Source organism: Lacerta agilis, chromosome 6, assembly GCF_009819535.1.
Source record: "Lacerta agilis isolate rLacAgi1 chromosome 6, rLacAgi1.pri, whole genome shotgun sequence".
Lineage (NCBI taxonomy): Eukaryota > Metazoa > Chordata > Lepidosauria > Squamata > Lacertidae > Lacerta > Lacerta agilis.
In genome coordinates this window covers 40,239,392-40,264,765 of record NC_046317.1, presented here as the reverse complement: position 1 = coordinate 40,264,765, position 25,374 = coordinate 40,239,392, and the positions used below count along the sequence as shown (strand labels likewise).

Below are 25,374 nucleotides of genomic sequence, written 5' to 3'. Positions count from 1 at the left end.
GATGAAATTCTTGCCGAAGAGTAAGCTCAAAATGTGCTTATCACTTTGGGACACTATATTAAATGGGGCTTTTTTGCTTCTGTGACCCATTTTGCACATAATGCTAAGCCAAACAATGACATAGAATGAACATGCGGGTTCCTAGAGGGGATCACATCTGCTGCACTCCTACCCTAGTCCTCCTCCTGCTGCTGCTGCTGCTGCACTACCCAGAGCTAAATCATTATTTGGATTAGTGTGTCATAGTTTATCTTTCTTCAGACAAACCTGAGCTTTTACCAAAGTTTGGTTTTGGTCTACATAGATGGTGAAAAGGCAGACTTGAGTCTTCACTGTATTGGACAAGTGTGAGGCAGTTTGGAACAAACTATGACAATTAACAATATGAAGATGAATCACTGCTGTCTGAACAATTGTGTACTTGCATGATTTCACACACAAGTATAGGAACTGATGCAAATGCAAATATGTCACTTTCAGTTGGGATAAATGTGGAATGAAGATTAAATTTTCTGGATGAACGTGTTTCAGTTGAAGCCTCCTTGTACAATACTTACTTTTAAGCTTTCTCTTTAGACTATCTGCAGGGTGGGATGGGAATGTAAACCAAACATTAATAATCTTTGGCTGCTCAGCAGGGCATGGTTTAACAGTGCATCATGCTAGAAAAAGCACTACCCTTAAAATTTGCACAACACACCCTTTGCTTAAAGTCATCTTCTAGTGCTGTTGGGCAACCCTTTTCTAAAGCAAATTGCATTCCTGGTACTCTTTTAATTATCTGCAAAGTGGTCACAGTCTAATACTCTAATGGAATATGTCTGCTTTGATTGCAGCAAGGATCCTGTTGTTTTCATTCAACAGGATCTGGGGTGCAAGAGGCAGCGAAGACATTTTCCCTCGATCTTGGAGAGCTGTTGGAGTAGACAATACTTAGTCCATATAGCTCTGCACAGTGCTGCTTCATATATTAAGCTTATATTTTATGTGAATGTTTTAAATAAACAATAACTAACAAGAAGCAATCTTGAAGATGAATAAGTTCACATTGCTAAAGACCTTGCTTTTCTTTTCTTTTCCTTCAGAAGATTGAAGACCTCAAAGAAACAACCAGTGTAAGTATGTGTTTAATGATTACATATGTTAAAGCAACTTAAGGGCTTGGCTTGGATCTGTGTTAAATTCCTCTTTAACTACTTGCTCTGCTGACAGGCACTTAGAATGGAATGGTGGGAGATCAGTTGCCCCCCAATCTCCCAAGTAGCCTGCTGGCAAATGCAGAGAACCTGCTCCTCCTTATGCCACCTGATTAGAGGAGGGGGAATGGATTGTACCATATGTTCAGGAGGGAGGGGTCATCCTCTCAATTCTGTTGTCCAAATTATCTTCATATTTGTCTTTTGATGGAAATTATGTTCAGTGTTTATATTACCGGTAAATAGAAAATATAGTAGTGTTTTAGAATATTTTTATGCTCGATGGTAACCTGCTTAACAGTCAGGTCTTTGAAAGCATGACACAGAATACTAGTCCTGTTGCTTTTTGGAGTATATATTTTATTGTATTTTCATAACTTAATGATAAAATCTGAGTGACAAAAGCAGCTCTAACCCTTCTGTTGTTAAGGTATTGACAACTTGGTGCCCTCCAAATATTTTGAGCTACAGCTCCCATTATCCCAGGGGATTGGGACCAGTGAGAGCTTTTGTCCAAAACCTTTGCAGGGCATCAGTGGCTAGGCTGGTTTAGACAATATCCTGCTTGCACAATAACCTGCAGGATGTCAGTTAACTTTAAAGTTAACTGCCCTTAGAAAAAGAAATAGCTTCTGTCACCCATCAAATGTTCTTTCCCTGTGTGGCTTTAGCTGTATAAATTGGGGAAATAATGATCCATTAAAACTATTAGCAAAATAGTTACTGAATTTCTCCACCCTTTTCACTCATTCGAGTGCAGAAATGTTATCATAAATGAATTCTTACAAGATCTCTGTGGCAAGTAAGTACTAAATTGACAATGAACATACCAACCAAAAGAAGTACTTTGCTTCCTTAACACTCTATTCTAAGCAGTAAAGGTTTTGTAGAAATACTAACATGTTTATTTTTGCCCCCCTTAGAGCATGGTTGAATCAATAAAACACTGCATTGTGTTGCTGCAGATTGCTAAAGTAAGTATCTCTGTTGGAAAATACAATAAAAAGTGTTTGCAGTATGCTGTTATATTGTAGAGGCATTGAACCATCAAAGTTAATAAGAATTGGAAGGAGTATATATGTAGATGTATATGACCTGATTATTTCCCCTCCTGTTGCATTCTGTAGGTAGATTGAACTGCAAGTAGATTGCCAGGGGTGTATGAATGTACATTGTATAAGTTATACAATGCATACAATAGCATACTCAGTGCTGTGCCGTTCTTCATATTAAAGTGGTGATTATACTGACCTATTGATCCTGACAAAGTGGTGTTTACCATAATCTCAAATGTTGTGACTGTGCTCTTCATGCTTTGTTTGAGCATACATAAAAACAGATTCTTTATATCAATGCCTACATTGTTTTAATTACTTTTGGTGTTTTAAACATTTACAAGCAACTATTTCGTGGAAGTCCCCAAGTTGGAAGTATGGCAAACCAAATGTTTAAAAAAACACTCTACTAGATTGTACATGAACAGTATAAATAACAGAATTATGGTCTATTAAAGATTGATCTTGAAATTTGATGGTGCTTTTGCCTTCAAAAACTCATCTTGAATATCAGTGTCTGATAATTGAGTTAAAACATGTTCCTCCTTTAACAATGGGCCTTGGATAGAGAATTGATAAAATGGAGCAATTGTTGGCATGAAAAGATATTGCATATGTATGGTTAAAGCCCTTACTCACCAAATGGGTTTGCATGTACTAATCTACTCTAAAATTTTGGATTTATTCTCTAATCTTAATAGGCCTAATAATTCCTAACCTATAGCACTGAAGTTCCTGCCATATCAGAAGTGAAAAACCCATTAAGTTTTGCTGGGCATCTTAAAATCCTAATCATAAACTGGATTATGGAACTTTTATACATGATCAAAGAAGGTGAGCCCCAGTGTGCTTGTGCTGTAGTACAACAGTGTAACAGGTTTCTCAAAAGAGAGCTATGTTTGTATATAGCTCCCATACATAATGGACTAACAAGGTGGAGAAGAGGGTGAGACTTGCTTGTGGTGTAAGGATACTTTTTGCTCATTTTCTTCTGTGAAAACATGGAAGATATGCATCCCTCACTGCTGAAGAGGGAGTGTACCATCTGCAAAACTGAAGATAAGCATAAATAAAACAAAGTTTCTGGATTAACAAAAGAATGTACAAGTGTTGCTAGCACTTAAAAACTTCAGGAATAGCCTGGAAGAAAGCTTTGTCAATGCCACTACCCGGTGAATCTTTGTGACATGAACACAACCACATTCTACACGGCACACAACTTAAAATATTCCTGCATTGCAAAGGGTTGGACTGAATGAGCCTTGTGGGCCCTTCCAACTTTACAATTCTATGATTTTATACTCTAAAATTTTATTTTGGCAAAGAAACAGAACGCCTTCAGTGCTGTTTGTTGTTCATATATCTCTGGCCAAGCTTGCCAATTTACTAAAGAAAAACAAATGAGGAAAAGGTTGTAGTTTAGTGATGGAACCCATGCTTTGCATGTTTGATTTCAAATTCAGTCCTTGGCATCTGCAGCTGAAGGACCTCTAGTACTGTAATAGGAAAGTCAGGAAATATCTTTGTTGGCATCCTCAGGGAAGTCATTGCTGGTCAGGGTAGGCAGTTCTGGGTCAGATAAACTGTTGATCTGCCTTGGGATATGTTAGATTTATAAATATTCTGTTCAGAATTTTGAATGGGCAGTTGCATAAGATTGTAAAATGCATCTGTTAATAATGTATCTGATGCGTAGGCTTCTCTCCTTCACTTTCCAAATTTTCCCATACCCATGCCAGTTAAGAAAGCTTCCATAGAAAGTGCAAAAGGAAAGATGGGGGAAGAGAATATTTGAGTCATTCATCCACAAAAGAGACCTTTGCTGCTGCTCTCTCTCTCCATAACCTATTTGTTTAGTGCACCCTTATCCCAGTTTAGTTCTTGGAACATACCTTGCCTTGCAAACCTAAGGCAGACAGTACTCAAGGCTTCTGATCTGGCAGAATTTTGGGAGTCTTCTTTTGCTAATTCTATCTCTCCCTTTAACCCCAATCCAGTGTCCCACACCATTCTGAGGGTTCTGGGGCCTGCAGCAGAAGGGGAGAGTTGGCCCCTTACCACCAACAGTAGGGGCATCCTCTGAGTGAAACGCCACTCGAGATACTCCTGCCTGCATCCGTAAAGTCTGGATGCAGCCCAGTATTTCAGACTCCAATGCATTAAAATAGGTATAGGGAACTTTTTGCAGCTCGTGCCACATTCCCTAATAAGCCTGCTTCCATGAGATGCATACCAGTGGTGAGCAAGATCAGAGGTGAAAGTAGGTATGGCAAGAGGCAAATGTGAGTAGAGACACTCACCTTTTATAGGCCACCTAGCCACACAATAGGCAAAGATTTCTATATATGCATCCCTCCACTTCCAGTCAGATGAGCAAGAAGCAGTATCCCAATTCAAGGACTCTTTTGAGGCTGTCGAGCAATACCAGTGAATTGTATGGAAAGGGGGCATTGCATGGGTAGAGTCCTGTGGGCCAGATAAAGAGATGGCATTCCTACTGACAGAATTGTTCATAACTCCCTGCCAGCCTTATGTCTTCTCAATCCATTTATAATATTTTAAAACCATCAAGATAAAAACTGATATTTGAGGCCCTCATCTATTCCCTCCTAGCTCTAGAAATAGTGCCATGCTTTGAGTAGCATTTACTTGACAGAATTAGGAATTCAGCTCCTGAAAACCCACAATAGGTTCCATGGAAAATGTTCAAGAGAAATCAAAAGTAGCTAGGTTTTTTTCTGACTCAAGGTATGGGACCTTGGGTGACTTGGAATAATGGACGTTGTATGATTATACTTTAGGTTGAGAAAACATAAAACTACCTTTGTTTTTGTAGCAGCTTTATTTTAGCAAAATGCAAGCCTTTTCCTGTCCCTGGTCCACAAAAGAAAAGAGCATAGAGCTTGATGAGTGTGCATTTAATATCTGTGTGTGCGTGTTTCAAATGAATATTTGGGATTTGTGTAATCACCTTTGTCATTACATGCTGATGCATTAGATCTTGTTTCCATTCTGTCAATTCTGCAGTGGATGATTGACTGTACTCCACCTTGGAGTTCATGCATTATGTTAATGATTTTAATTAATTAAGTTTTCAACATTAAAAATTACATGTATTTTTTTTAGAATAATCTGATTAGGAACTCTCATCTCTCAAGTATATGCATATGCCACAGATTAGGAGATATGATAGCTATCTGCAATTATCTTAAGGGCTGTCACATGGAGGAGGGAGCCTGCTTGTTTTCTCCTGCTCTGGAGGATAGGACTCAAGTTGCAAGAAAGGAGATTCCAACTAAACATTCGGAAAAACTTTCTTGACAGTAAGAGTTGTTCAGCATTGGAACAGACTCCACGAGAGGTGGTGGACACTCTTTCCTTGGAGGTTTTTAAACAGAGGTTGGATGGCCATCTGTTATGGATGCTTTAGCTGAAATTCCTGCATTGCAGGGGGTTGAACTAGATGACCCTTGGGGTCCCTTCCAACTCTTATGATTAAGTATTAAATAAAATACTAATATTCATCATTTAATTACAGTCCCAATAAAGTTGTTAATGCGTGTTATGATTGGTTCCCAGCAGTCTTCTGTTACCGTATAGTCTTCTCTTCAGTATGGCTTTTGATATACTGGCAGTTTTATTAAACATCACCTCCATTGTTTAGAGTTGCTTCTGTATCCAGCTCTGTCCCTGGAGGCCCAGGTATCATCAGTGGCTAGAAGAGTGTTTTACCAGCTGTGACTGGTGCTACAGCTATGGCTGTTCTGGACCACGAGAGCCTGACCACGGTAGTTCAGCCACTGGTTGGATGACTGCAATACACTCTGTGTGGGGTTTCCCTTGTGCTTAATCCAAAAGCCTACAGTTCGTGAGGAATGTTGCAGCACTGTTGCTGCCAGGAGTGAGACCCTCTCAGCATGTAACATCTCTACTCAGAGATCTGCACAGGTTGCTGGTTTGCTACCAGGCCAAGTTCAAGTTGTTACTGTTAGTATGTAAAGCCTTTAGCAGCTTGGTACCACTTTACTTGCAGCTTCATCTTGCCCCATGTGTGTCCACTCAGCTGCTTTCATCCCCAGAACTGGCGCTGTTAAAGGTGCCACATAATATGCATTCTGCACTTGTAAGAAATCAGTCTTCTAGTGTGGTAGCAGCTATACTTTGGGACTCGCTGCCTAGTGACATCAGACAAGAAGGTCCCTTCACTGTGCTCTTTCACAGTGATGAAATTTTGGAAGTAATTTCCTGCTGATAATTCTGATTGGCACTTCCTCAATTAAACCATGTTCAATCCTACCCCCAACCATGAAGCTTACTGTGTGAACTTTGACCAATGGTGCATATTCAGCCGAACAGGGCTCAGCCAATGAAACTAATATGGGGTGGGAAGAGACAACCTTGGACTTCCCTGAGTTCATTGGAAGAAGGGTAGGATAATTTTGTTTGGTTTGGTTCATTGTTTGTATCAAGGAGAATCCTAGACTTCATAAAAGGAAAATCTTAAATGTTGGTGTACTCTGGTAAACGACGAATTATTTGTACAGTATAGGGAAATGCAGTTTGAATGTAATATGAATGACAGCTCATTCACAGCTGAGGAGTAGGATGGAACCTTGCACCTGAAAGAAGGGAGAACACATGATCCTACAGCCTATACCTAATCCCTTAACCATTTTAGAAGGGTTGGCTAGCATTACACCTACTCTAGACCACAGGGATAACCTGTGGTAGGAGAAAGCATACACCTGTCAGGTGTAGGGGTTTATTTAACTGGTACTGAGGCAGCTGTACTCTGGTACACCTATCAGCCGATCACCCATTCCCACCACCCTTCTGAGTAATACCCCTCCCCACTCTCTCACTATATATAAGGGTCTGGTGACTTCTGTTTCAGTGTATCTGAAGAAGTGTGCATGCACACAAAAGATCATACCAAGAACAAACTTAGTTGGTCTCTAAGGTGCTACTGGAAAGAATTTTTTATTTTGTTTTGACTGAGGCATTTAGTCATGGCCAAATAAACCTTTCACTATTGTGCTTTTCTTTTAAGTGACATGTAATTTTTACCAGGTGATAGTTTCCAAAACATCAAGGAGCATGTGACAGAAAGCACTTTTCAGTATTGATATGTTAGCCTTTATTATCTTCAGATGATAGCAAACATAGCTAGCTATTGTAAGATGATACCAATGGCTTATAAAGTGCAAGGTTTCTAATGGTTAATCGGTTTCTTTTCCTTCAGAGACATTTCACTTTCAGAACATCTAGTAAAAAATTCCGGAGAGAAACAATTATCATTCTCTTATAAGCAAAGACATGGCATCTAGTAAAAAATTGATATGTTAATATTTGTAACATTTTTCCTTAAGGACCAAAGTAATGAGGAGAAGCACGCAGATGGACTTATAGTAAGTTTAAATCTAATCTTTCAATCTCCCTTTATTTCGGCAGAAAGTAAAAGCTGCAGTAATGTGGCCACAGGGGTTTGAACTTCCATTCAATTTTGACATTCTTTTTCTTAGTCACATCTTCTGGTGTCTCCTCAATATGTTGTCACTTTCCTTAAGCTTCAAAAATCACAATTAAGAATATTAAATTCCAGCTTCGCTTTTATCACCAATATTTCTTATTAATGAAGCAAAGTTAAAGCCAGCAATGGGGAAAAACTGGGATGATAACTTGGTCACTCTTCTTGTACCTGAAATGCACGTGCTTTCAGAATAACATTTCTTTATAACACTGCTTTTGAAATACATTCTAGAAGTTTCTGTCAGGTTGCTTTGTTGTGTATACTTCATGTAACTTTACTTCTGTCTTCCATTTGCATACATTTTCCTGACTTCTGAGTGTTTGTAAATTGGTAGAAACTTACATTGGCATTTTAGCTTAAACAAGAGCAGAATAGTTATGTAAAGTAGCTTGTTTTTCTTATTTTCTAGTTGACCCTACATTTTAATAAATAGTTGGGACCTGTCTTCATGGCCCATTTCCCTTGTTGCTGAAACTTAAAAACACATTTTAAGACCCTTAGAACTACAGGAAACAAAGTAGTGCTGGACCCCATGAGGCACGAGTGTAGCTGCAGTCTGGTAGGGTAAGTGTAGGTCTATTTTTAAGAAAATCCTCATCGTGTCATAAAGTTGGGAATATAAAGTACCTTCTATATATATATGATATCACTATTGAATCACAAGTCAGTCACAGTGAGAATTCCCCTATAAATAATAAATAGTTTGTGAACTACAGTAGTTTGCAAAGTTTAAGGAAAGCCTCTTAATTGTATGAGTTCATGTGCATTCATTAATGGTCTCAAAGGAGATTCTGTCTTATAAAAGTGGAAATTCCAAGCAAATTCTTCCTTTCTGCTACAACAAGTTTGAAAATAAGATGTGGGTACATAGCATCAAATCAATAGATTATAAATTCTAAACACTGCAGCATTCTGGCAGCAATGGAGAATGCAGTCTTAAGAGGAATAGTAATAACTCAGGAATGGCAGATCTGCAGTTAAGGAACTCGATTGCCAGGATTTCTTGTGATGCGCATAATAAATGAGGCCTTGGTCCTCTTGAGTTTCTAATATAAACCGTACTGAGCTCCTACCAGTTCTCAAACTTACTTGTACTGTATTACGATTCAAAATATTTCCGGGCATGTTTATCTGTTTTTGCTTGAACCCTTAGATACACAGTGTGTTAATCTTCTACTTTCCTAGTGTTTTAATTGGTGCTGCTTGTAGATTAATAGGAGACTGGAATCACTATCATTTATAGATAGTTATCAATATATATCAAAGCAGTTTACATAAGGAAAAAATCCAGGTACAATAAACACAACAACTTTAGAGAGAAGAAAATCCAAGTACTATATATAAATATAAGGTACAGCATAATAAGGTACAGCATAATATCCATAGATGTAACAATCATCAATGTAAAATGCTGAAAAAGACTTGTTAAACTTTGCATCTATAGGCTTGATTTAGCTATCTTTTCTGTTTGTACAGTTTTCCTTGGTACAATTTTCTATCTTGCAATATATTTAACAACTTATAAGAGCCCTCCCCCTCTGACTTGGGGGAACCAGCTCATGAAGAACCTTCAACCAAGAACCTCCCAATAAAGCTAGTTTGACACAACACTGTTAAAACTATTAAATATGACCACTAAAATACACAAAGCTGCCTTGTGGTAAAATGTAGAAACGTGTTGATTATTGTTCACTTATGGTCTTCCTTTTTAGACAAGTGTACAAGATGCTTTCATAAAATCGTAGTATAATAAAAAACACAGTTATAACCTAAAACTAAAGAACCCAGACAGCAGCAAAGTATGTGATAAAATCGCAGTTCTAAAAAGGTCTGCTAACTCCTACCTAAAAACAAACAATCAAGAGACCAAGCATTTTTGAGAGGCCTTTCCATATCCTGGGTGCTATGACTGAAAGGACTCTCTCATGTGCATCCAACGTTGTCTCAGACAAAATCAGAACCTGAGTGAGTCCCTCTAAAGTAGAGTGAACGTCCTGTACAGGTTCATATTGGGAATAGGGAAACGACTTTACTGAGAGATTCTGGTTCTGGTAGAGGATAGGTGCAATGTGATCTAAAATGGACAGCTCACATCAGAACCCTCACTGCTGCATTTCAGACCAACTGAAGCTCCCAATTGTCTCAAGGGCAGTGCTATGTAAATGCCAATAATCTAACATGTAGTTGACAAGCTTTAATGATTGAGGCCAGGTCTCACATATGAAAGAATGTCATAAAACAACTTTCATAAAATGTTCTTGGTTACCACTATCACCAAGCTATAATGCTGTTTGAGGAGTTCAACTCTATCCAGAACAAGCTGACTACCTGGTCCATTGTCCTTAAAACCCCAGCCATAGTGCTTCTAACTTGTCTGAAATAACTTTCAGATGAGTATATTGTAATTTAAAATGCATTAAGAGTATTTATGTGTTTAAAACATACCACGATATTTGCAGGGTTGAATTAGCTTGATTTTTTTCAGTATGAAAGCCTTCTAATCATCTATTGTAGTTTTAATTTTGAAAACTTGTTTCCCGATTGTACTCAAAGTAAAATACATGATTCTTTAGTTCTGTAACAATCTGACTAGTCCTTTTCCTTCAAGTATGTTGTACATATCCTCTGGTGTACCAATATAATCATAATGTAATAAGGAACTGAGGTGAATGAAATTGAAATGCCTGAAAATTGAGTGTTTTGGTGTCATCACTTCAGATGTCTGAAAGTCTGTCAATGTTCTCTGTTGAATTATCACCAGGTTTTGATAATGTATTTCGAAACCTTGACTAGATTTGATGACTATGGAATGAAAGCCTTTGCATGTACATTACATAGTGTTTGGTACAAGGACTGAGGAATTAGTACACCAGAATTTCCCAGTGCTTTGTCCCAACTGTTTCGTCCTTACTGCTGTTCTTCAGGCACACCATTCACAAGTACTCTTCTGAGATTAACTAGAGTTAGTATTTATTAGAGTGGGAGGCCCAAGATTTCACCTTTGCTATGGGGAAAATATTAGTAACTAACCATGCTCATAATTATACCTACCGGTAATGCCATGGTAGTTAGCCATCACACCCATTCTCAACTGGCATGATTTTTGTGTTAATAGAATTAATAATACCAACTTTTAAACACAACTCATTCTGACACTGAACAGTAAAGCATTATTCTCAAAGATCCATAAAAGTCTTTAGAATAGGAATGGGCAAGCTGTGACCCTCCATATGTTGTTGACCTCAAACTTCCATCAGCCCTCACCATTGGCCATGTTAGGCAGGATAGATGGGCGTTGGAGTCCAACAACTGGAGGGCCACCGCTTCCCCACCTCTGCTTTAGAACAGCGAGGATCTGGGCAAAATATCAAGGAGATCATTCCAATAAGTTGGAAGTAATAGAGGCATAACTAAACATTCCTCTTTGACAGGAGAATTTAAAAGCCAGTTTCCAAACTCAGTACATTTAAAATTATGGAGTCAAATGCTATTTTATAATAGTTGCAAATGATAATGAACAAAATAAGTTCTACTAATTAATTTCATTTACTGACAGCAATTTGGTCTTGTCCAGTATTTAGGGTGGTATCCAATACTGTTCATCAACTGATGAAAGGAATCCATCCACAGAATAGGAGAGGGAGGCAACATTTGCAGATTCTCTCTCTACCCAGTTGCCTCTAAATCTGCTCTGGAGCCCCCCCCCCTCCATCCCCCAGAGCAGATTTAGAAGGGGGTTTGCTGAAGATTGTCTCGCTTCCCATTCCACTGACAGATTCCATCCATAAGTGGATTGATTTTATTGGATGCCCTCATTTACTGTTGCTTAAATTTATTGTGCTGCAGAGATTTAAAGCTGTTCCATATCTAGTGCTTCCTCCACAGGAAGCCAATTCCAAAGTATAACCACTGTTGCCATTTTAAAAGCAGGAAGAGATTACTTGCTGCAAAAAGCATTTCCTGCCCCTGAAGTTATTTCTCAAGTTTTGAGTTGTTCCCATATATTACCACAACAGTCTTTCAATGTGTGTGCAGAAAACCAGCTAACACTCTTGCTAATCATTTGCAAAGGAAAAACTTGCCTGCTTGTATTACCCTCAGATGCTCCCTTTCTCTTCATATCTTCAAGGACTCCTGCTTATTATTTTTGTTGCTGTCCTACTCTTCCAGAAAGAAGCTCATGTTGGATTTAGCCTATCTGTGTCTAATCTTCTGAGTTACTGTTTTTCTAGGTTTATCTTTCTTTGATATGAAATCTTGTACAACATCTGGATTTAAATGGATCTTATCAGATTGGGTTGTTTGCAGAGTTTTCAGGTTGCTGACTGCTCTAGCCTTACCTTGTTTTATTTCTGACAGTGTGCTCTGCAAATGGCGGGATTGTTTTAGGTTTAGTTTTTAAATATCAGTAAAGGTGATTTCAGTTGTATTGAACTGAAACCCACACATTTAGAACTCTGCTGACAGAGTTTGAACAAAATGAAAAGTCAGAAAGCTGTTTCCCAAAGGCGTTACTTGCAGTTTGTTTAATATGGTGAACCTTTGCATGTCTTCACTTGTACCATGTAACACGTGACCAGAGCCACACATCCATACACATCATATACCCAACTGCTTTCCTTTTTCTACTCTTTGAAGCAGATCTATCCTAGTAGATGTTACATATATAATGAGGGCACATATGATAGGGTTGCCATATTTCAAAAAGTGAAAATCCAGACACAAAAGTTGTTGAGCTTTTTTCATTTTTGCTGGTTGCATTGTCGTCGTCGTCGTCGTCCCCCAAAAAAACAGAGAGGCTTTGAGCTCTTTTAAATGAAATTTGCCAAAATCTCCATTTCCGACATGGGCTGCCATATGTCTGGATTTTCCCAGACATTCCAGCAATTTCTGCCCGGGCTCTATTTAATAGGGCCAAATACCAGCTATGTCTGGGAAATTCCGGATGTGTACCCTAACATGAATACCTGGCCCAGCAGATACTGGAAATTTTCAGTTTCATCAATTTTTCAGCTAGCTGAAAGTATAATCTTTTCCCCTTTAAAATAGTGACAGTTGATGCACTATGTTAATTTCCTGTCCTGATCAAAGTGACATCAGTCCTGCATCAGAATCTGGCAAGTGTGGTAGTTGTGAAGAGGTCTTAAGGGGCATTATTAAAGGGACAATTTCTTTTCTTAAAAAGAAAATTGAAGGTGGAAAGATAAATGGAACTGTGTCTCAATGTAGAATGAACTAGTGTGAAACAAGATCAGACAATGTATTTTGCTTTTACTCAAACTGCAAAGGAGCAGACTGAAATCCCTGAGTCAGAAAACATATTCCTAGTGACTTCTTTTCAAGATTCTTGTCAAATTCTTATGGCACCATGTTCAGTAGTACTTCTGGAATTGTTGAGTATATTCTCTGAAAACAGGAGTAAACCACAATCTCTAGATCGTCTGTCATCTTTTAAGGTTGCTATCACATCAGTACGTTAAAAATTAAAGCTGGGAATCCTGGGTTTTATGATAGAGTATTTATATTTACACTTAACTAAATTCACTTTCAACTTGCTACTACTATTCTGTACAGACCACTAATGCTTGGAGAACATTTGCTGTACTTCTGTCGCTTTGCATTTCTCTCAGGAATTTGCTATTACATTAAGAAAGTTCTTCTGCACAGAGCACACACTGCTGTGGTTCTCAAAAAAGTTTAATTTGTTTTTTGTGTCGTAGAGCACTATTAATCCTGTTGATGCAATATATCAACCTAGTCTATTGGAATCTTCAGTGATCAGCACAATGCCTACCCAAACTGTCTTACCTTCAGGTATAGTATTTGTAAAATACTTGTGGAAATGTTTGTTTCTGAAACTTATGAAAATGTAATGTTTAGTATTAATAGTAGGTACCCTGTTTCAGCTCAAATGTGGTTTATTTTATATACACTTTCTCCCACTCCCCCCACCAAAAATACCCCTTTATTTCTTACATACATAAAAATGTTAGCCTGCCGCCACACCAATTCCAGCATGACGAACAGCAGGCAGACAGGCTAGCAGTGTGGGTGGCAGGCGACCCAGGGAAGCTGTTTAATGAAGGAGGGGAGACGCTTCATGAAGCGGTTTGGCAAGCTGTTCTGTTAAGCACCACTCCTTTAAAAGAGGATGGGCCTTGGGGCAAGTGGTGAAGGAATAGTTGAAGTGTAAAGGGAGGAGGGTTTGGCCAGGTGTGGGGGAGGGGGAGTTGGCAGGTACGTGGGGTTGTTGAGTGGAGCTGGCAAGGACAACAACCCCAGTAGAATGCATATACAGTGGTACCTTGGTTCCCAAACTTAGTTCTCAAACTTAGTTGGTTCGAAAACCAAGGCATGGCTTCCGATTGGCTGCAGGAGCTTCCTGCACTCAAATGGGAAGCCTCGGAAGCCACCGCTTGTAAAAAGAATTAATTTGAATACAAGAGGAAAGAGTCAAATTAATTCTTTTTACAAGTGTTGTTTTTATAATCGGTTCACATAGTAGTGTGTTTGCATTCCCTATCTTCATTGCCTGTTCTTTGCATTAAAGATACTCAACTAAACTAGGAAATGTGGTAGAGCAGTGAGCTTTCATCTTCCCACACAGAGAGTAGAATAGCAGAATACATTCTGTGCCTAGGATAATACCATGAATACGTCAGGATTTTTGCTTACACCATTTCACTTGTCACTTTGTAATGATTTTTAGAACCAACCCAGCTTTGCAAATCAGAGCAGCGACCTTCATCCTTGGCAGTTGGACCAGTTGTAGCATTAATTGGAAGTCACCAGACTCCAACACCAAATAGTACAGGTATAGCACAAATAATAATAATAACAACAACAACAACAACAAACAAACAACAACGATCATTGGCCGTTCTCTGGAACAGATGGGTGTTGTAGTACTGCAACATCAGGATTTGAATGGTACCCCTTTTCATGATGCACATGCTTTATTGGTGATTTCATAGGCTCCCACTATTTCCAAGTGGATTGAATAAAACCCTGGTGATGTTCTAGATCAGGGTGGCTAACCTGGTGCCCTCCAGACATTACTGGACTCAAACTCCTATCTGCCCCCAACCTGCACCAATCAGGAATGCTGGTTGGGGTGTGCTGGTTGGGAGAGACAAGCCTTACATCCAATCACCTCTGTTACAGGTCTCTTCCATTCCTTTTGATTGTTGTTGTTATTTTTTAAAAGATACTGTGTTTAGATCTATTTATAAATCATTATTGATCTTGAACTTCATGAGCTAATAAAAGTTCAGCTACTTATGTTTTGTTTGAAAACAACAAACTTTTTTTTTTTTTACATTTATGTGCTTAATTGTTACAGGAAGTGGCCAGTCAGCACCTAGCAGCAGTTTAACTTCTCCGAGCCATGCCAATATTTCTCCAAATACAGTTCCAGATTTCTCTTACTCCAGCAGTGAAGATGAATTTTATGATGCTGATGAATTCTATCAAACCAGCTCATCCCCAAAGAGATGTTTGGAGTAAGTGATGGGAAGCCTACAAACACTATTTTCCCTTGAGAACTGTTGAAGTCGGTGCATACACTGAACACATTCCATGCATGTAGCAGAAATCATTAGGACAGTGGGCTGTGCTCAGTGATGTCCTTCTGCTTGCACAACAGGACTTATGGTTTCTTATCTCACTCCTGCAGCTCCCTCTGTGCCCTCAAAATCTGTTCCACAGGATCCCCAGACCCTCCAGAGCAGATGTTAGGGGGTGGAGCAAGTCAGCAACAGATCAAACTGTTGGATCTAACCCAGGATTTTTACTCCACTTTCCCACTTTCTTAAAAATACAAATTAAGAACAATTCCAATTTTAAAAATTCATACTGTGAATGAAGCAACTATAATGTGCCAACATTATGCCTTGTGTGGATATGAAAATTGCACAAATTCTTATAGAAGCTAATGGAAATTGATGTTTTATTCATGACCTGCTCTGTAGTGCACAGAGGTGTTCCTCAGTTCAGACTTCAGCCATCAACTAAGTAGCGAGTTGCTTATAGCCATCTAGCCTTTAAACTCTGCTAAAGCTGACCCACCATATACAGGCCTAATTTGGCCTGGACGGTGTCCTAATTTGGTCAACAGACAGTTCCTCCCACACCTGGTGTCAAATGTAATGGCAGGCAAAAACAAAGCTGCAAAGGAACCAGTTGAGAGTCTTAAAAGAGTGCTCCTGGCAGGCAGTGTTTTGATTCGGTGCCCTTTAAATTTGGTGACAAATACAGGCTTCACTGGGATTGGTTCCACTTGGGAACTCCTGAGGGCAGTCCCTGCCAAAAGTAGGGGTTCCAATCAGCACTAAGTACAACTCCCACTGCAGATATTTTCCTGTCTGGCTCCAAAGCGCCCTCTCCGATTGCATGGAGCCCGGACAGCCCCATGGTTTTCCCCAGAGCTGAGGGCGATGAAACAGTCGCTGAGACGGCTAGAGCGGCAGTGGCGGAAAACTCATTCTGAATCAGACCGAACACGGGCTAGAGCTCAACTTCGAGCCTACCAAGTGGCAATGGCGACTCTTCCAGGTGGTTCGCATTCTATCAGAACCACCTTCGTCATTGGGGCCTGGTAGGGACCCCGAGATCTCCTGCATTGCTTCTGTAAAAATTTTTGCAGATAAAATTGCTCAGATTTGGAAGGAGGTAGACTCCACCATGGGAGCAGAGTCGGGGCGGGAGAGTGCTCATCATGGGACTGAAACTGCCTTGGTTGCGATGGTCGATGATCTCCAGCAGGCTAGGGACAAAGCTGAGAGCTGTTTCCTAGTTCTGCTGGATCTCTCAGCGGCCTTTGACACCATTGACCATAACATCCTTCTGGACCGTCTAGAGGGGTTGGGAGCTGGGGGCACTGTTATACAGTGGTTCTGCTCCTTCCTCCTGGGCCATGTTCAGAAAGTGGTGGGGGGGTGAGTGTTCAGACCCCTGGGCTCTTCACTTGTGGGGTGCCTCAGGGTTCCATCATCTCCCCCATGGTTTTTAATATCTATATGAAGCCGCTGGGAGAGATCATCAGGGGGTTTGGGCTGGGTGTTCATCAGTATGCGGATGATACCCAGCTCTACCTCTCTTTCAAATCAGAACCAGTGAAGGCGGTGAAGGTGCTGTGTGAGTGCCTGGAGGTGGTTGGAGGATGGATGGCGGCTAACAGATTGAGGTTGAATCCTGACAAGACAGAAGTACTGTTTTGGGGGGACGGGGCTGGCGGGTGTGGGGAACTCCCTGGTCCTGAATGGGGTAACTGCCCCTGAAGGACCAGGTGCGCAGCCTGGGAGTCATTTTGGACTCACAGCTGTCCATGGAGGCGCAAGTTAATTCTGTGTCCAGGGCGGCTGTCCACCAGCTCCATCTGGTATGCAGGCTGAGACCCTACCTGCCCGCAGACTGTCTCGCCAGAGTGGTGCATGCTCTGGTTATCTCCTGCTTGGACTACTGCAATGCGCTCTACGTGGGGCTACCTTTGAAGGTGACTTGGAAACTGCAATTAATCCAGAATGCGGCAGCTAGACTGGTGACTGGGAGTGGCCGCCCGAGCACAATTCAAAGTGTTGGTGCTGACCTTTAAAGCCCTAAATGGTCTTGGCCCAGTATACCCAAAGGAGCGTCTCCACCCCCATTGTTCAGCCCGGACACTGAGATTCAGTGCCAAGGGCCTTCTGGCGGTTCCCTCACTGCGAGAAGCAAAGCTACAGGGAACCAGGCAGAGGGCCTTCTCGGTAGTGGTCCCCCCCCCCCCCGTGGAACGCCCTCCCATCAGAGGTCAAAGAGATAAACAAGTACCTGACATTTAGAAAATACCTGAAGGCAGCCCTGTTTAGGAAAGTTTTTAATCTGTGATATTCTTATGTATTTTAACATTTGTTGGAAGCCGCCCAGAGTGGCCGGGGAGACCCAGCCAGATGGGCGGGATACAAATAATAAATTATTATTATTATTATTATTAGGAAAGAATCAGTGCACTTTGAGTGTGCTCCAGTTTTTTTCCTTTGTAGTTGGGCCACTATGATGTCAGGCAGTTGACCTACCTGTCAAAGTGACCAACAACATAGAGTAATGGCAGGTAAATTCTGATAATGTATGTAAAGAACTTTAATTTGTAAGTTAAGGAAGTGGAAGGCTGCTGAACACAACAGAGGTTTCCTTTTCTACCCACTGCAGCCCCCTGTAACCTCTGGCTACAATCCTTAAATCTTTTAAAATTCTAAATGAAAGTGAACTATTGGCCTTCCTTTGGTCTCTTTTCCATGCCTTAAAGCTGCTCTTTATCTCCCCTGGAATTTACTATTTCTCAGCCATTCCTCAAATGTGGGAGTCCTTCATATCCTTATCGTGTTTGTAATGGTCTAAAATGCTTTGTATCTTTCTGTAGCTCTTCAGGGCCCGGGGCAATCCTAACTCGTAGCAGCACAGGAAGTAGTATGAAGCGCCCAGACACAACAGAGTCCCTCAACTCTTCCATGTCTAATGGGACAAATGATGCTGGTAAGAGAAGTCCACAAACCATCCAGAGCCCCAACAGCACTTTGGTACAAATTGCAGCGTGTATAGATACTACAAAAGACTACTGCTTACTTTCAATATCTGTGCTATTGTTAAGGGAAAAAAGCACCAATGTTTGCCAATTGGGGTATTAGATAAGGTGTGGGGAACCTTCCCCCACTTGGGCTGACAGTGGGTAGGCCCAGAGCCCTCATTTTCTCTCCCTCTTTCTGCCGCCTTCTTCCTCATTTTCTCTCACACATGAAATTAGGGCAAATAGGTTCCCCACACCTTAAGTAGAAAATATTCAAATAATCAAAATCTAATTAAGTAAAGCATGTGTTGAATGCAGTTTATTATTACAGATCTGTTTGATCCCCTTGACGATAGAGATGACGATACTGAAGGGGAATCGGTGGAAGAACACAAGAGCGTTATCATGCATCTTTTGTCACAAGTTAGGTTAGGAATGGACTTAACCAAGGTAAGAGTCAAAAGGAGGTTCATGGAGTTTGAGCGGTTTGTGGCTTTAATTGCTTTGAGTGCAAGATTATTCAGTCATCAAATAAATCAATTTTGCATCTCTATCCCAAATCCTAACTATGATTGTTGAATCTGCATGTGTTAAACTTGCACAAACTTGTTTGTAAGTAATCTCTTCAATGGCATGGATTGTTACATGCTCAAATTCAACACAGGGTGGGTGGCATCTAGTTGCTGCACTCTTACAATGATATTTGCACAAGATGCACTGTCCACACTGCAGCCCAAAGCTCTCCCTCTCCTAAGGGCTCCTGACTTTTTTTGGGGGGGGTGCCATAGAACAGCCCTAGTTGATGACATGCTTCAGCATTTAATGTTAGGCCTGTTTCAGTCTCATTGAAATTAATTTGACTGGAGCATTGAACTTTATTTCATGGAGACAATCTTAAGTTTTTTTATTGATCTCATCCACGTGATAGTAAGCCATAGTCTTAAAAAAAAACTCACAAATAATAAGTAAAGAATTTTAATATGAAATTCAGAAAGTACAAGGAGCAAGCCTTGGTTTCTGCTCATTGTGAGTGCTGGTTTTTTTGTAATGCTAAGCCAGTTACTTGGCTGGCTTAGCATTACATACTGAAGGACAAATCAGGCCCAATTGAGCAGCATGTTCATTATTGCCTTTAAACTGAGATGAATAGTGATTTCTCACACCTCCAAACAGGTGAAATGAATAGAATTTCCAATGTTGTTTCTGTTTTGGATTCTCCCCCATGCTCAACATTCTGGGCTGTTCTTTTAATAAACAATATTGGGTACATAATAGGTTCCTTCTTTTGCAATAGGCTGATCACAAACCAGAAGTATATTATGTCCCTCCTTTTAAAGTTTCTTGGATGTATTGTGTAAAATAATAATAATCCTAGTTACAGGTAGGTAGGCGTGTTGGTCTGCCGTAGTTGAAACAATTTTTTTAAAAAATATTAAAATAATATTTTTTAAAAAATAAAATAAAATAATTCCTTCCAGTAGCACCTTAGAGACCAACTAATTTTGTTATTGGTATGAGCTTTCATGTGCATACACACTTCTTCAGATACACTGAAACAGAAGTCACTATACTTATTTATAGTGAGAGGGTAGGGAGGGGTATTACTCAGAAGGGTGGTGGAAATGGGTGATTGGCTGATACCAGATTTATGTCCATTTATCCAAACCCTACGCCAAAGAATAAATGGACATAAATCTGACATCAGGAATCAAAAGACAGAGAAACCAGTAGGAGAGCACTTCAATCTCCCAGGACATTCTATACAAGATCTCAAAGTAGCTGTCTTATTACAAAAGAATTTCAGAAATAGACTGGAAAGAGAAGTTGCTGAATTGCAACTTATTACCAAACTTAAAACCATGGAGAGACCTGGTCTGAATAGAGACATTGGATTATTATCTCATTGTACATGATAAAGCTATTTTTAGCCATCTCACCCCTTGCTTTTTCCTGTTGCAGTCATCAACAGGTTTACCACACCTATCAGTTGGTCTCTACATGCTACTGGAAGGAATAATAATCCTGTACTGGAAAGCTTAGTTGAAAGGACCAGCTGCTTTTTAACTAAATGTGGTACCAGCAATAAGTGCTGATCCTTAGAAATGTCAAATTATGCTTAAGCAGTTTTGAGCAGCATTAAGACTTAGTGCTTTTTAGATAATCAAATGCTTAAGAGTCTTGTGTGTTTCTTCCCTCAGGTGGTTCTTCCAACTTTTATTTTGGAAAGAAGATCACTTTTAGAAATGTATGCAGACTTCTTTGCACATCCAGACTTATTTGTAAGGTATTCTCAATTTTGTTTTCATACAGCTTATATACCTGCAGTAGTGCATGCTTTATTTTCATTTGCACAGAATCCAAGCACGTAGGTTCACAGCTCCACTTCAGTGGATGCATTTTTGTCTAAGGAGCATGATGTAATTTGAACAAAGATGTGATTTGCTGCCTACTTGTTACCCAGTAAACTGGGTAGTCCACTTTAAACTGGCAAAAAGTCCAACACGCTCCTGCTGTGTCACTTTGCTTTCCCCCCAGTTTCCTGGGCTGTTAGCAGAGACTCTACTCACGCAGCAAGAAGCAGGTCTGTTAGAAGTGTTTATTTACAGAAACATTACAACTCCTGGGAGAGGGCAACGGCATGCTTGCTCCCAGTACTGCAGAACATAAGAGAAAGGGAAAAAACCACGCCCCAAACTCCAACTCCAGGAAGCAACAGAAACCCATTTATAGGCACACCAAGATTACAGCACGTCATGTGACCAGAGCAGTTTAACAGTTTAACCCTGTAGGTTCTGGAATATATCACAGACCCAGCTGCCTCTAGCAATATTGGGACTGAAACTGGGCAGCTAGTTTTACACTGCTGATAAAGCATTTTATCTACAGGTAGGAATGTGTCGCTAAACCATCAGTTAGATTTTTTTTTCTCTCAGCCCGGTTTTAAACATCTTGAATAACATTTTTGTGGTTTCAATTTTTTTAAGAACTTTTGTTATTCTATTATGTCTTCTCTAGTATTAGTGACCAAAAAGATCCAAAGGACCGAATGGTTCAGGTGGTAAAGTGGTACCTCTCAGCTTTCCATGCAGGAAGAAAAGGGTCTGTTGCTAAAAAGCCTTACAATCCCATCCTGGGAGAAATATTCCGGTGTCACTGGGTGCTGCCAAGTGTGGAACAAGAAGAAACTACGGTTAGTAAAAATTACTTAACAACTTGTTTACAAAATGCAACTTTTTTATCTCAGCCATTTCATAAAAGTTTTACCTCTCATTTCCATTTTGCTGAGAGGTAGGGACAATTCACCACATTTAAGTTCAAGATGCCTTGAACAAGTCAGAGCTTGAGAAATTTAGTTTTTGTTTTTTTATTCAGCATCAGACCTCATGCTGTCTCATACTGTGCCATCTGTCTTCTGATCACTTTCTCAGGATATCTTTCTAAGTAATTTGTGTAGCATTTAATTCATGTATTTATTACAGTTATGTTCCACATTTCCTCCAGGCAGCTCTAGACTACATACATGTCCCCCCCCCCCATTTAATCCTCACAACCCTGTGAGATAGAATAAATAGAGTGACTGGCTCGTGGTTACACACTGAAATTCATGGTTGAGTGAGTATTTGAATCTAGGTCTCCCAGAGTTACATCATACTTTATTGACCTGGAGGCTTTGGTGATAATGTGAGCTAGCTCTTACAATGGGTTTATTTTTCTTCCCTTTCATCTAGGACCAGTTATTGGACTTGATCATCATCCTTGTCTAATACATGGGGGACTTATAGATAACATGGAGGGTCTTTCCATACTAGTTTGCTTCACATTGTTCATTTTGGAGGAGAGCACATTTTCTAAATGATACTTTATATGTGGGCAAATGCAGTGACTTTTCCTAGTTGGTGCATCCAATCTGAGAGTAAATTTTGTGGAACAGAGTTTGTCCCCCACTGGATGATGCCTTTTAATCCTATGCAGACATTTCCCACACCACACATGGCATTTGACCTGGAATGCTCAGGCCCGCCTCCCTTGTCATACCCGTAGATGCTAATTACATAGGCCATATCCATGTGATGTCTACACATCATGCTGTAGTGCACTTCCTCTACTGTGCAAGTCATACTGTGTGCCCAGATTTATTTCACAGTCTCTTCCTAGGCATACAAATCATGACTTCCTAGGTAATAGCATATATTGTGCCCTTGTGTATTTTACCCTTTATTCTGTGCATCCTTGGAAGATTTAGATAGGAAACACATCTGAATACATCAGTATACATGTTAAAAAGACTGTGTATCATGTAACATTGGAATACGTCTTTATAGGAAACTCTGGCAGATGGACCACTTCCATGGGTTACCCAAAACAGTGTAACGTTTGTAGCGGAACAAGTTTCTCACCACCCTCCAAGTAAGTGAAGAAGCCTATTGCAGATTTTTAAAACCTCTGTTTTAATGCTGGTGTTTAGTCAGTGTTGGGCTTTGCTGCTGATATTTTACTTGGGTAGTAAATAATAAATATCAGTTTGTGCTTTGCAGGTGTTTTATGCTGAATTTATTGCTTTATAGTTTACCATTTCTTTCTGTTTCTTTCTGTTCTTAAGTTTCAGCATTTTATGCAGAATGCTCTAGCAAGAAAATACAGTTCAATGCCCACATCTGGACTAAGTCAAAATTCCTGGGAATGTCTATTGGCGTTCATAATATAGGCCAAGGTATGTTTACTGTCACAGAAATGTGCATCTACTTCCTGATTCTCTAAATAAATGTATTTATGAGTAAGTATTTGATGAATTATTTTTTCATGCTGGATAACATTTCTCTTTGAAGTCTGGTGGCAATCACAGCAGTAGTCACAAACCATTACAGAATCCTTTGGATCTTGCTTTTCATTATAAAAAGGTGTCACTGTACACTGATTGCCTGCAGCAATGTTTGCAAAGGCTCCAGCTCATCCTGATGCCATATATTTTTGGCTTCAACTGACCCAAGAGAACTGAAGTCACAATATGACTGGCATTAACTATGGGGCACATAGTTCAGCATGTGTATTATCTGTAGAAGATCCCCATTTCCAGTTTTAAGGGGGAAGGGAACCACTTGGGCTGCAGGGATCAGAAAGTTATCTGCCCAGACCTCATGGAGTGCAGCTACTGCAACTGTTAATACTGAATGTATGGATCTTTCTTTGTTGCACTGTCTTGCATGTTTGTTCTTAAAACATGGCAGCAGAGCAAAAAGTAATGGGGCAAACAGGAAGTAGATTTATTGGACCTTCAGGGGGAATTCAGAGAACAATAATTAAAGATTCAGATATGCTGCCGTTTCTTTTCATTATGCTATCATAAATTAAGGACTACACAGGTGGTGGGAGAGGGAACTGAAAGGCCCAAAACATTTCAAGGGGCAGGAGCATAGGTTCTCTTTTCTGATTCCATTGGCTTAGTTCTTCAACAGAAAATAACTTGCAGCCAAGATTTTGATGGCAACGTTTTTATTCTTCTGTGGTCCTTTGTTATCTTATTTAATATGAAAATACTGTGTTATTCTCATAATGCCCTATTCTCTTGCAGGGTGTGTATCATGCTTAGATTATGATGAGCACTATATTCTAACATTCCCCAACGGTTACGGGAGGTAAGTGACTTCACACTTTTCTGCAATTTATTTTATGATAGCAAATGTTTCTTTTCCTAACTCTTTAAGGGCCTCTTCTGTTACCTTGACAGATCCATTCTCACAGTGCCATGGATAGAGCTGGGAGGAGAATGCAGCATTAGCTGCTCCAAGACAGGCTATAATGCTACCATAATCTTCCACACGAAACCTTTCTATGGTGGGAAAAAGCACAGAGTTACAGCAGAAATCTTGTAAGTATATTCAGGGGTTTTAAGCAACAAACTCATTTCATACTTGTGGTAGTAAGAGAATAAGACACAAGATGGGAAGTAGAGCTACTGGCAGCTTAAGCCAGTACTTTGGACAGGTACTCATCTTGTTTTATAATTATGAATACTATTAGTAGTGATGAATCCCGTTTTTTATCTTTCCTTTTAGTTCTCCTAATGACAAGAAATCTTTCTGTTCAGTTGAAGGAGAATGGAATGGTGTCATGTATGCAAAACATGCAACTGGGGTAAATCAACTTTTTTCTGTTTTGTTTTAATCAATAGGCTAGAGGAACATGTTGTGGCACTCAAAGAAAATACTGATTATCCAAAGCATGCCATCTGAATTCCTTTTCCTGTTGCTAGTAAATTGGCTTCAGCCCAAAAGCCTTTTAATGGATTTAATATCCCAGGTGGCCATCGAGTGAATTGCGCTTCTTGCAGGTTGAGGCTCAGCATATTTGGGGGCTGATATTGATGCTAGACCATGGCAGCTGATGGCATCTCTGCTGTGAAATTTAATTGCCCCAGAGAAATTTTTCAGATTGCAAAACTTAACAATAAATAAAACCTAGATGGTGAACAAATTTAAGTTGAAAAATATAAACAATAATAGTGCCATTCTTTCTTTAGGAGAATGTAGTCTTTATAGATACCAAGAAAATGCCTATCATTAAAAAGAAAGTAAGAAAACTAGAAGATCAAGAAGAATACGAATCCCGCTGGTAAGCATAACTCTTCTTCCTCCCTTGCCTACTAAAACCCAGACCTTCAGGTAAATAGAGGTTAGTGGCCTGGATCCTGAATTCCTGCCAGCAGAATTTCCCTCACATGACACTCCTACTAGAATTAGCAGGGAGGGGAAGATGGTGTGTTTGCAGACTCCTCCTTCCACCTAGGTCCCCTGAAAACAGGAGTGGGGCAGGGGGCTGGTTACAGAAGAATCACCAAAATGCTTCTCCTTTCCTCCTGCAATAGCCTCTGCTGGATCTGACTTTTCTGTAAATGGGAGCCCTTATATTGCAGAAGAGACTCTGGGACACATAAATCTAATTTGCTTGAAATTAAACATCAATTATTTAACCTCTATATTTTGATAGAACAAGTGCATTGTTTAGCTGTATTATGTGAAAAAATCTACTTTCACATACTGGGAAATAAATCATTAT

The 25,374-nt window shown here is 39.9% G+C and overlaps 1 protein-coding gene across 7 annotated transcripts in view; it reads left to right on the top strand.

The window, feature by feature from the left end:
- Nucleotides 1-25,374, top strand: part of OSBPL9 (oxysterol binding protein like 9) — a 59,494-nt gene that overhangs the window by 33,055 nt on the left and 1,065 nt on the right. For 3 of the 7 annotated variants that reach the window (XM_033152150.1, XM_033152156.1, XM_033152155.1), the window contains 16 exons: nucleotides 1,086-1,115; nucleotides 2,120-2,170; nucleotides 7,621-7,659; nucleotides 13,502-13,595; nucleotides 14,491-14,595; nucleotides 15,124-15,283; nucleotides 18,178-18,290; nucleotides 18,653-18,771; nucleotides 20,520-20,605; nucleotides 21,337-21,511; nucleotides 22,644-22,728; nucleotides 22,922-23,032; nucleotides 23,891-23,954; nucleotides 24,047-24,187; nucleotides 24,375-24,453; nucleotides 24,839-24,930. In XM_033152150.1, coding sequence (XP_033008041.1) covers nucleotides 1,086-1,115; nucleotides 2,120-2,170; nucleotides 7,621-7,659; nucleotides 13,502-13,595; nucleotides 14,491-14,595; nucleotides 15,124-15,283; nucleotides 18,178-18,290; nucleotides 18,653-18,771; nucleotides 20,520-20,605; nucleotides 21,337-21,511; nucleotides 22,644-22,728; nucleotides 22,922-23,032; nucleotides 23,891-23,954; nucleotides 24,047-24,187; nucleotides 24,375-24,453; nucleotides 24,839-24,930 — 1,544 coding nt within the window. Of the gene's footprint in view, nucleotides 1-1,085; nucleotides 1,116-2,119; nucleotides 2,171-2,981; nucleotides 3,086-7,620; nucleotides 7,660-13,501; nucleotides 13,596-14,490; nucleotides 14,596-15,123; nucleotides 15,284-18,177; nucleotides 18,291-18,652; nucleotides 18,772-20,519; nucleotides 20,606-21,336; nucleotides 21,512-22,643; nucleotides 22,729-22,921; nucleotides 23,033-23,890; nucleotides 23,955-24,046; nucleotides 24,188-24,374; nucleotides 24,454-24,838; nucleotides 24,931-25,374 lie in introns of those variants that run through there. The other 4 variants (XM_033152152.1, XM_033152154.1, XM_033152153.1 and 1 more) reach the window with 4 other exon arrangements.